Source organism: Silene latifolia, chromosome Y, assembly GCF_048544455.1.
Source record: "Silene latifolia isolate original U9 population chromosome Y, ASM4854445v1, whole genome shotgun sequence".
NCBI lineage: Eukaryota > Viridiplantae > Streptophyta > Magnoliopsida > Caryophyllales > Caryophyllaceae > Silene > Silene latifolia.
The window spans coordinates 167,001,932-167,014,548 of NC_133538.1; the positions used below are offsets into that span (position 1 = coordinate 167,001,932).

Here is a 12,617-nt window from a genome sequence, read left to right on the forward strand (position 1 = left end):
ACAACCGCCAAACACAAATAATCTTCCTCATACATTCTGTGCATCATAATCAAACTAAATCAATTGCATACAATGTCTCTTAAGGCAAAAATCAACATGATATCAGAGCCATGAGCATTGTATGCTCTGGCTGCTGTTTATCCTTGTAGATCTGCGTTTCTTGTGTGGTAAGTCTTGTCTGCAACTTCTTCTTCTCAGTTTTATATTGTCTTACTTTAAAGTTTCAACCTTTAGGCAAGGGTCTGAGTAAGGTGTGTTGTTAGACTTGGTTGGTGACTGTAAGAAGTTGTTATATGTTTGCTAGTGCTGTCATTTGCCTAGAATAGTATCAAAATGCCTGATAATAGTGATAAGGAAGGAAAGACCATAGATGTCACTGACCCCTTGTACTGTAACCCAAATGATGTGAGAAGTACTCTCAAAATTACACCCATATTGACTGGAGTGGAAAACTATATACCTTGGAAGAGACAGATGGAGTTGGCTCTATCCACTAAGAGGAAGCTGGGACTAGTTACTGGGGCCTTAGAGAAACCAAAAAGTGATGGGAAAAACATTGAAGCTTGGATGGCTGCAAACAGTTTGGTTATTTATTGGATACTTCAGAATGTGAGTGAATCCATTAAGATGGCTGTGATGTATACTCAGTCAGCAAAAGAGATTTGGAAACTTCTTAAAAACAGGTACTTGGTGAGCAATGGTGCTAGAAAGTACAAACTGAACAAGGACACATATGAGTTCAAGCAAGAAGGATTGTCCATAACTGATTATTACATCAAACTCAGGACAGTCTGGGATGAGTTGGAGAACTTGAATGATTACCCTTTGATTAAACAGTTGAATGATGAAATCACTGCTTTTTTGGCTGCAATTCATAAACAAAAAGAAGAGGTTAAGCTATTTCAGTTTTTAAATGGTTTGGATTCTGGGTTTGCTACCCAAAGGAGTGTTGTGCTGTTAATGTCCCCGTTACCTACCGTTGATGATGTTGTATCCATCATGGTTCAAGAAGAAGCCCAGCAACAGAATATTCAATCTGCTCAAAAAACTGAAACAGAGGCCTCTGCCCTCCTTGGAAAGGGGGAGCAGATTGAAACTAAGTGTAAACATTGTGGGTATTCCAATCATTTGTCAGAACAATGCTGGTTTGGACCTGGAAATATGAAGCCAAGGAGAGGAGGTTTTAATGGACAACACAGGGGTCAAAGGGGATACAGAACAGCAAGAGGAGGAAATAGAGGAAGATGCAGGTCGTTTCAAAATCAAGGAGGCACTTATCAAAGTGGAAACAATTATCAGAATGGAAACAATTATCAGAGTGGAAATGGATATAATGGAAATGGAGGATACAGGAGAATGGCCGAGAATGTTCAAGCTGAAGCTAGTAGTGCAGATCTGGTGGCAGCTTTGGCAGCAACATCTAAACAGCTGGAGAATTTCATGAAGCTTGTCCCTAAGAATGCATCTACATCAAGGTCTGGTCATGACACTGATGAGGAGCTTGAATGCAACTTTGCAGGTACAATATCTTGCTATAACACTGCCACCACTGGTTGTGAATGGATAATAGACTCTGGGGCAAATGATCACATGGTCACAAGTCTGCAAAAACTCCAGATCGTGAGACCTCTTAAAAGAAAATTGAAAATAAACTTACCAAATGGTAACATATCTTATGTGACACATGTAGGTGAATTGTACCTTGAGAATGATTTAATTCTAAAAAATGTCATGCATGTCCCTGATTTCAGACACAATCTCATGTCTGTTCAGAAGTTGACCAAGGATAATAATTGTTGTGTTGTGTTTTATGGCACACATTGTGTTGTGCAGGACTGCACTACACTTAAGATCAAGGGAAGAGGAAGAGCTGTGAATGGATTATATCACTTAGAGAAACTCAAACAAAACTCCCCAAAAGCTGCTGACAACAAGTCAAATACTCACAAGAACTCTTTGTTTAATGCATCTTATGTTTTTTCTGTTTGTAATTCAAAGGCTGGCAGTATGTGCCCAAAATCAAATTCTCAAACAAAATGTAATGACAATATGACTTCCTTGAATGCAAATTTGAATGCTTATTCTCATTGGCACAACAGATTGGGTCATGCTCCCTTTAGCAAATTAAAACATATTCCTTCTTTAAAGCTAAATGCTGCAGATGCTTCAAAACAAATGTGAATTTGTTGTCCCGTGGAAAAACTTACTAAGTCACCTTACTCTCTAAGCGAATCCATTGCAGCTCGTCCTTTTGACTTGATCCATATGGTCATTTGGGGGCCATATAAGGTCAAATACAAAGGCAAATACAAATTTTTTTTAACTATTGTTGATGATCACTCCAGGGGGACATGTGTATACCTTCTGGAGAGAAAATCTCAGGCCCTAGACTATCTCAAAGAATTCTATGCATATGCTAATAATCATTTTGGAGGCAAAATTAAAATTGTAAGGTCAGATAATGCCTTGGAACTTGGAGATCAATATTGTACTGAATTCTTCATCAAACATGGAATTGTTCATCAAACTAGCATTGTGGATAGGAAACAACAAAATGGTGTTGTTGAGAGAAAACATAGACACTTATTGGAGATTAGTAGGGCATTGAGATTCCAAACAGGGTTACCATTGAGTTATTGGGGTGATTGTGTGTTGACCGCTGCTCAATTAGTCAATAGAATACCCTCATCTGTTCTTAAAAACAAGACTCCCTATGAAGTCATTCATCATAAGAAACCTAATTACAATCATCTAAAGGTTTTTGGGTGTCTTGTGATGGCTTATAATCCTGCAAGGGACAAGGACAAATTTCAGGCAAGAAGAATTCCTTGTGTATTTGTAGGATATCCTGCAAATCAGAAGGGCTATAAGGTGGAGGAGATAAAAACAGGAAAGAGGTTTGTCTCAAGAGATCTAGTGTTTTACGAAGATACATTTCCCTACCTCAATAATAATAAAGAGAAGTTTATGCATCCTGTGCCAGTGGACATCTTTGTCCCTGTGTATGACACCCAAGCTGTTGGTACACCTGACTTGGATCAAAATGAGGATCATGTCACTAACAGTATCCCTGAGTCACCTGAGGGGGAGCTTGTGACAGAAAATACTTCAGAAAACATTGTAGAATATGTCTTTAATGAAGTTCAAAGAAGGTCTGAAAGAACTAGGAGGCAACCTAGCTGGATGAAGGACTTTGTAGTCAATTACAAAGGTAACAATAGCAAGAGTGACACAGCTCAACTCTTACATGTGATTGATGCCTCTGTACGCCAAAGCTTTGCTAATATAGTGAATGGTATAACAAAAATTGTAGAACCTGCCCACTACTATCAAGCTGTAACTGATCTAAAGTGGGTTGAAGCTATGAATAGTGATTTGGAAGCATTGGAGAAGAATCAAACATGGGAGGTGACCACTTTACCACCTGGTAGAAAAGCAATTGGTTGTAAGTGGATATACAAATTGAAGTATAATGCTGATGGATCCCTTGAGAGGCACAAGGCCAGGTTAGTAATTCAAGGGTTTAGGCAAAAGGAAGGGGTGGATTACTCCCAAACCTTTGCACCAGTGGCAAAAATGACCACTGTAAGAACTCTATTGGCTGTTGCTTCTATGCTTGGGTGGCAGCTATGCCAGATGGATGTTAGTAATGCATTTCTACATGGAGAGCTTGAAGAAGAAGTGTATATGAGAATGCCTCAAGGATACTCGGGAAAAGGAAGTAGAATTCATCAAACTAATGCTAAACAAATAGGCAGTGAAATATCTCAGGTGTGCAAACTCAAAAAGGCTTTGTATGGCCTGAAACAAGCACCAAGGCAATGGTTTGCAAAATTTTCCACCGCCCTTTTGAAGTTTGGGTTTGTTCAATCTCATGCAGACACATCTCTGTTCATCAAAGTCCAAGGAGAACATATTACAGCTGTTCTTGTATATGTGGATGACATGGTGATAGCTGGCAACTGTGGAAAAGAGATAAAGAAACTAAAAGAACTGCTGAATTCTACATTCCATATGAAAGATTTGGGTGACTTGTCATATTTCTTAGGCCTTGAGATTGTCAGAACTGACCAAGGCATCTTTGTGTCACAAAGGAAATACATTCTAGATATGATAAAAGAATTTGGGGTGGACAAGCAGAGGTTCTTGAGGGTGCCTTTGGATAGACATTTCAAGCCTGAACAAAACAAAGGAACTGTTTTGAACAATCCTGAAGTGTATCAGAGGTTGATTGGCAAGTTACTTTATCTAACTATTACTAGACCTGACATCTCCTTCGCAGTGCAATTACTCAGTCAGTTCATGTAAGCACCAACTTCTGATCATTTGCAAGCTGCTAAGAGAGTGCTCAGGTATCTCAAAGGCTCTCCTGGACAAGGGATATTGCTGGCAAACTCTTCCGCAGCTAGACTAACAGCCTACTGTGATTCTGATTGGGCATCTTGTCCATTCTCAAGAAGGTCAACCACAGGCTATTGCATACTTCTGGGGAAGTCTCCTATCTCATGGAAGTCTAAGAAACAGAGTGTGGTAGCTAGGTCTTCAACAGAGGCAGAGTACAGGGCCATGGCACTCACTACATGTGAAGTGACATGGCTTATGACATGGCTAAAGGATTTGGGCATTAAGAAGATTGACACAGTGTCATTGAGGTGTGATAATCAAGCTGCCATGGCAATTGCAGCTAATCCTGTCCTACATGAAAGGACAAAGCACATTGAAATTGATTGTCACTTTATAAGGGAGAAAGTGGCTAGTGGAGTTGTTAAGCCAACCTATGTACCATCCCATGAACAAGTTGCAGATGTTCTTACCAAGCAACTCACTGTGAATCAACACTCCAAACTTTTGAGCAAGATGGTAGTGGTAGAAGCTACCCACTCCCACCTTGAGCGGGAGTGTAAAAGAGTGGATCAAAATGCTAAACAAATAGGCCCAAGAAGGCAGCATCATCAGCAAATTAAAAAAAGGAATGGGGTTAGGTAGTGATGTGTGCTGTCATTTGTCTATATATAGAGTTTGTCCTCTTGTGCATGTGAGCCAAGTTAACCTTAGAATCCTCTCTATATATACACAGCATGAAAAGAAGGGTTGTACAGAATACACAAAAAGTTATCAGAGAAATAGAATACAGCCGCCAAACACAGATAATCTTCCTCATACATTTCTGTGCATCATAATCAAACTAAATCAATTGAATACAATGACTCTTAAGGCAAAAATCAACAAACGACATTAATTACTGGTTATTTGGCGGTTTCTTAGGAATTCCAATTCCTCCATGGACATTACCCAAAAGTGTGAATTTTTGTGGAACAATAGTTCCTTGACACAAGCAGCAAACTTCGACAATTCACATGTAATGTAAATCAGATTTTTGATTTTGATTTTGATTAATTAGTTCAAGTATATAATCTGTTTAATGGAACAAAAAAAAAGAATAGAGAAAGAAAGAAACCTGAAAATCGTAGAATAAACACTAAGTTACGAAGCTCCAATTCCGTGACCGAGTTCAACTCGTGATTAAACACCGAGTCAGGCGAGTTAGAGGAGAAGAATCAGTACGACTTCGTCCAAGAGAAAGTTGAGGTGATGGTGTGCGCGTAGATGTCGGAGGTTGGAAAAGTTGAAAAGAGAGAACGGAGGAGAAAGGCAGAGATAGATGGAGGAGATGAGTCTCGTTGTCGCCGTTTGCTTTGGGTGCTTCATTTGCATGAGATTTTTTTTAATCTCAATATACGATTAAATCTCAGCCCTTCAATTCTTCTTATTTTATGGTCCTGATTTGTGAGCACAAACTCACCATAAGAATCAAACTCACGAGATCCCGCATATATATATATATATATATATATATATATATATATATATATATATATATATATATATATATATATATAGAATTGGGATCCGGTGAGAACCACCAACATAATGAGAATCGTGAGAACTCCACCTTATGGATATTTTTTTGAAAAAATATTGACATATTTGGACTCGGTATAGAATTTTATGGCTAGATAACATATTTCTTGGTCTAGAAAGTATAAATTATTGACGGAAACCGAGTCGAAATGCATTTTATTAATTTTCATGCACTGGCTACTCATTTTCATATATCTAACAATTTTCGTGCACCGGCTACTCATTTTCATATATCTAACAATTTTCATGCACCTAGAACTCGTTTTCTTGCATCTAGAGCACGTTATTTTCATGCTCCTAGTACTCAATTTCATGCATGTAATAATTTTCATGCACCTAGTATTCGTTTTGGTGCATCTATAGCCGTTTTAGTATACCTAATTGTATTTTTGTATAATAAGTTTATATTTTGTTAATAAAATCAATACATTTTGGTTAGTTATACTAAAGAATGTGTTTGAATATACTAAACTAATAGTAAATGATCCATCAAAACTTTCGAAAGAAGATTTAATGAGGATTTAGTAAGAGTTCTCACGGTTCTCATTATGTTGGTGGTTTTCACCGGATCCTGACTCTTATTATTATTATTATTACTAGTTGAAAAGCCCGTGCGATGCACGGGGCTGCCATTAGGGTCATCCTTATAAATATATTTTATAGTTGATATAAGAAGTTCAATTATGTTTAAATCATTTATAAACAAAAGTTCGTGGTTGGTATAGTTTATCAATGAACTATTAGTGCTTTTAGCATAGGAGTTTTGTCATTTAGTAGTTATCATTTCAGTTATAAAACATCAAGTAACATAGTAACAGTATGTAATTAGTTTTTCCATTATTGTTATAGAAATCACAGGTTTTAATTAAATACAAAACATTATCTCCATAAATATAGTGCAGCTCACCAAATGAACTGCCCTTAATAACTGAGACAGACCTTTATGAGTTTTGCAAATTATTTTAACCTATAACAACTACGTAAAACTAAATGGTGTTACGTAAAGCAACAAGTATCATAAATAACTATATTTAGTGTGTTTAGAGAAATATTAGATCTCCTACAGCAAAAGTTTACCTTGACTATCTACAATTAAGAAAGTGTTTTGCTCTTTATATACCTTCTCGTAAAATCAAATCTATACTAAATTCTAATAAAATTAGTAGTCTCTAAACAACAGTACAAAAATATATGTGATTCTGTTATTACATAGAATGCATGAGGCTCCCATTAGGATCATCTTTAACAATATGCATGTTGAATGTTCTAAGAATTTGTTGAGCAACAAATTGCAAGCGTTGGTTTACATTGCCATGGTTCGATAGTAGACGTCAATTAAGTTGATAAAAGAAAAAGTCCAATTATATTGAAAATCGGAACACAGAAAACTTTTGGGTTGATTATTGATGGATCATCAGTCTTTTTAACTTAAAAGCTACTCCTTTTGGTATTAATTATATCAATTGTATAGCATCCGAAGACACAGTTGTGTTATGTAATTACCTATTTTTATTGTTGTACGCGTCACCGATTTTAGTTAATTTAAAACGTCATTCCCAAAAATGTGGTTTAATTCCATAAAATGAACATGTGATAACTGAGGTCGATTTTATAAGATTCACAAATTAGATTAACTTACAACATTTACGAAAATTCCATTTTGTAAGCATACAACCGTGTAAATGTTGAATGGTGGTACGCAAAACAACATGTATCTCAATTATATATGTAGCCTGTTTGGAGGATTTTTGTTAGATCTCTAAACAATAAAAATTTGTTTTTGACTATTAACCCATTAAGACTGGTTGTTCCCTGTGAACTTCATGTAAAATATATAATATGAAATTTAATTTTTTAGATGTGAGATATATTTTTAAGTGAATTAACGGTCAAATTTTGCAAAGTTTGAACTCCAAAAAATAAATCACGGGTTTTATGTGAATTCGACGGAGTAGGATAATATGATCGGTGGCGGGCCAGGATTTGAACTTAGGGGGCGAAAAATTTTAGGGGGGACGAACGACTAATTTCATAAGGTACATTCGAAAAAAATTCGAAATTTTAACTAAAAACTTCGAAAATTTCATCCGCCGGGGGGGCGCCCGCCTCTGCTAACCCCCCCTAGCTCCACCACTGAATATGATACTACTCTTAAAGTCGATTAGTTTTAGATTAATTCTATTAAAGTTATAATATAACTCATTTTTGTTTATTTGAAATGTTATCTATTCACAAAATCAAGTCTCATTATCTTACATTGTTATTCTACTCTTTATTTATAATAACAAAATGAAATTTTTTTCAGAAAGAGTTTCAATTTTAAGAAAATTGCTTCAAATTACTAAATATATACGTACAATCGTTTTACTTCTTAACGAATATATATACAATTAGGTTTTTTTATTTTAAGATCAAACTCTTAAGTTTGACCTCATTTATTATATTAAGGAGTACTTTAAATTCAACTAAACTCTTATGGGATACCCACCCCATAGTTAACCATTAACCAAAAAAAAAATGATTATTTCTACTTTGGTGCCCTAAGCAGGTTTAGCCTAATTTCACTTTAGTGCCCTGAGGTTTGCATAATTACACTTTGGTGTCTTGAAGTCTACTTCCCACTTAAGTGACCTATACATAACATTCTTAATATTTTATGCTCCCTCCATCATCTTTTATCTCCTTGGCCACTTCTCTAGTATATGTGAGAGAATTTTATTGAAATGAGAAGATAAAAGATAATGGAGGGAGTACTAAAAAAATATTTTGAACATAACAAATCAAACATTTTTTGCAATATTACTATGTTGTAGGCAGTTTAATATCCAATTTTGCACTTCATTTTACTGAAAATATAATTACTTAAGATAAAAGTTGACTATTAAATGTTTTAGGCCACTAAAATGAAATTTTATTCAAAACTCAGGTTAACAAAGTGGAAGTAGTCGAAACCTTAGGACACTAAAGTGGAATTATGCAAACACCATGGCACTAAAGTGGAATTAACCCAAATCTCAGGGACCGAAATGGAAATTTTCCAAAAAAAAACAAACACCATTAAAAATCTACCGTAAAAACTATTGCAGTTTTAAATATACAATCAGTACATGACAAAGTAATAACCAGCCATTCGCAAACTGCGGTAAATAATTAAGTGAATAAAAACACATAGAAGAATTGGAATTTAAAAAGTAAAAATTGATCTAACCGAATAATTTTGTATTTGGTAGTTCAATACATTTTTAACGTCTATTATGGATTTGAGATAAATTTGAAACCAGTTTGAAACAAAATTTCAGTGATATAATAGTAGATTATATATAGTTCTAGCAATTTGTATATATATTTACACTAACTTATTCACAGTTAGCTGGTTCTTGAATTATTAGTCCGCATAAAACCGAAATTCTTGACTTTGTTCATTTGTATTTAGTTTTTTTTTGGCTCATTTGACAAAATCTATATGAGACTTATTTAATATTTTTAAATGATAGCTCAATTTTTTTAATCTTATGTGAATATTATTGGTAATCTAATCATACACATTTGACACGTTATAGAAAGTCAGAGTTAAAACTATTTCATGCCATCGTTAAAGTTGTTTATTTCTAATATTGTCATTGTAGAAATTTTTCTCTGTCAAATGCTAAGTAAATGTCATTCTTTGTCAAATGCTAAGTAAATGTCATTCTTTACCTCGTTTAGCTTTTTCCTAAGGTTTTTGTGTAAGACAATTACAGGTTTGGTTATAATTACCAACTCGAATCTTTTGTAAATCTCTTCAATATTCAAAAATTTTCTAAATAAGATTATCTTTATTACTACACGAATTATTTCACCAAATAGTTAAAATCGAACAATTTATATTTTTGACAATATTTAGATTTGTAAGAGATTAGGATCTCTTTTTTTTTTTGTCTCACAAAGATTAATTATATGTTTATAAAATATACAATTTTAACACGTTTATACGTTTATTATATGACTTTTTTTTTACTTTAGAAATATTTCTAAAATAAATATTCTTTATAACATTAATTTTCTATTATTATGTTAGTAAAGAATAATTGATAAATTATTAGATCCACTTCTATTAGTATTTTTTTTCTTATAAAATATTATATTTACTTCTATTAGGATTACTTTCACATAAATTATTAGATCTACTTTGATTAGGATAATTTTCTCATAAACTATTAAGAGAAAAAAAAAGCTAAATCTACACTTATTAGGAATTCTAAAAAAGTTGGAGTCTCTAATATCGCTTGAAAAGTTTCTGCTTTATATATATGTATTGATTATTTTGATTATTATTATTATTATTATTATTATTATTATTATTATTATTATTATTATTATTATTATTATTATTATTATTATTATTATTTTTTTTTTTTTTTTTTTTTTATTATAAAGGGATGCGCGCAGCTTTCATTAAAATAAGATTAAAAGTTTACATGAAATTATTATTATTATTATTATTATTATTATTATTATTATTATTATTATTATTATTATTATTATTATTATTATTATTATTATTATTACTATTATTATCATCATTGTTATGATTATCATTATCATCATTGTTATTGTTATCATTATTGTTATTGTTATTGTTATTGTTATTATTATTATTATTATTATTATTATTATAAAAACTAGAACTTTTTATTAAAAATAATCAAAATTTCTACAAGAAATTAGTGGGCAGCCGAGATACAATATGGGCGCCACTCCCTTAGCGATAACAAAGCTAAGTCTAGTAAAAATATAAGCGGCCGCGCGAGCCCCTGCATCTTGAGAAACAAAGAATTTCTGGATCCGCTTGAGAAAAGCCACAACATCCGTATCCAGCTCTCCCAGCGAAGAAAAAGAGAATGGTAGGAAACCATAACCAGCCGTCGTGCACAAATCCGGGTACTTGGCACACTTTCGTTGAGCAGCATCAGCAACACCCGACCCGGCACAAACTCGAACAACTCAGTCTGAGACAAGGGGGAAGACCCCGTTTGATCGACACACATCACGCCCCTTATCCGAGGAATAAACAAGTAGATCCGCCGGATGAAGGGAGCAACCAAGCCCATCAACCAAACCGATATGAACCTCCCTACCAACAGAGATCCCCGACCTGTAGCAGATGTCCAATAAGGTGTCGTGAACGAGGTTATGTCGATTCTTAACGCCCACAGTACCAGCACAGGACATAGCATGATCGCCATAAACATCCCCAACAACAACCCGAGAACAAGCAAGACATGGCCTAGACACCGAGAACAAAGGGACGCCGAGTCGATAACTAAGCACACTACGATAGGTCCTCCCATTCATGGTCTGCCCCATCCCAGAAATAGGAACCGCACGCAACCAATCAGAAGAGTGAGCCCTCTGCTGACACTTCCACAATGCAACCTGACGCGGAGTCAACGAAAAAATAGAGTCCGAAGTAGCGGCAACCTTCGCGAAGTATATATCTGCCAATTTTTTTAATAAGTTTAGGGGCAGCGATTTCACTAGGATCACGTAGAAGATCAGAACCTGTAACCTCAGTAAAATTACGCAGGGCATCATCAAAAGTAGGGCCAGCAGCAATGATACTAGAAGGACGTAGGAGCCTAGCCTGCAAATCAGCAGACTGCAAATGGGACGCCAGAAAAGCATAGTGCATGACATCCCCAGCCGCATAAACCCCGAGCCCACCAAAATGAAAAGGAAAGGTGGCAAGCCGCCACTGCCAATCCCCAAAACCAGGCCCAGACGCAGTGACAATACGTTCCAAGCTAGAACGAAGTGCCACATCAAAAGAAACCTGGGCCGACCCAAAGACACGAGGAGAAAAAGTACGCAGGACAAAGTAAAGTTTAGAAATACCAGTACAGGCTCGAAGCAGAAGCAACTCACAATGTGGGTCATCAATCCTTGCGACAGAATCCATAAGCTCGATGGTTCTAGACACTCTCTCCGCCACAAGATCGCTGCCGAAAACAGGACACATAATTATTATTATTATTATTATTATTTTTTTTTGCAGAAAAACTTGGATCTATATATCAAAAAATATTCAGAATGTACAAGATCCCTTCCAATCTTTCCAACAAAGGAGACTAGAGTAGTCCCCTAAGATGAAAAATAAAAACAACCTACACAAAAAACCTAAGAAAGCCTAGAGCCATAAAGACGTAAGTGCACAGCTTTCTTAATTTTAACACTGAGAGTATCCACAAAGGACTTAGCCCCTTTAAAAATCCTATCATTTCTTTCCTTCCAAAGGTAGTAAATTGTGGCCATGAATCCAACGTGTTGCCTGCAAGTATGACGCGTGGATGCAAAGTCCTGAGCAAGGATAACCAGGGAAAAAGAGCGCATTGGTAGACTGAGCCAGGTACCAATGGTGTTCAGGAGATGCCTTGAAAACGGACAATTAAAGAAAAGATGATGGACGTCCTCAATGCTATTTTCACAAAGAGCACACCTATTAACAAAGGGCATGCCTCTTCTCATCATATTATCCATCGTAGGGAGAGCATTATGCATAACCATCATTCCAGCAAAAGAGTGCTTAGGATGACAGCCTTTTCCATGAACTAAAGAGCGCCAACTAACCTTAGGCCTTCGAGTCCTGAGATATTCATACATAAAGCTTGTATCATGCCGCATATTAGAAGAGCAACACTCAAGCAACTGAAGCGCCT

At 35.4% G+C, this 12,617-nt stretch overlaps 3 protein-coding genes across 3 annotated transcripts in view; 2 read left to right on the plus strand and 1 right to left on the minus strand.

Moving 5' to 3' along the window:
• Positions 1-333: 333 nt before the first annotated feature.
• LOC141629359 (uncharacterized) lies at positions 334-983 on the plus strand. Its single transcript, XM_074442377.1, has 2 exons — positions 334-891; positions 945-983. The coding sequence occupies exons 1-2, from the start codon at positions 334-336 to the stop codon at positions 981-983; spliced, it is 597 nt and encodes a 198-aa protein (XP_074298478.1).
• A 3-nt stretch (positions 984-986) lies between these two features.
• LOC141633794 (uncharacterized) lies at positions 987-2,023 on the plus strand. Its single transcript, XM_074446199.1, has 2 exons — positions 987-1,519; positions 1,834-2,023. The coding sequence occupies exons 1-2, from the start codon at positions 1,000-1,002 to the stop codon at positions 1,848-1,850; spliced, it is 537 nt and encodes a 178-aa protein (XP_074302300.1). The 5' UTR covers positions 987-999; the 3' UTR covers positions 1,851-2,023.
• A 10,055-nt stretch (positions 2,024-12,078) lies between these two features.
• LOC141629360 (uncharacterized) overlaps positions 12,079-12,617 on the minus strand; it is a 2,907-nt gene continuing 2,368 nt past the window's right edge. The window contains exon 5 of the mRNA XM_074442378.1: positions 12,079-12,617. This exon is cut by the window's right edge and continues 15 nt beyond it. Within this exon, the coding sequence (XP_074298479.1) occupies positions 12,079-12,617 (539 nt within the window).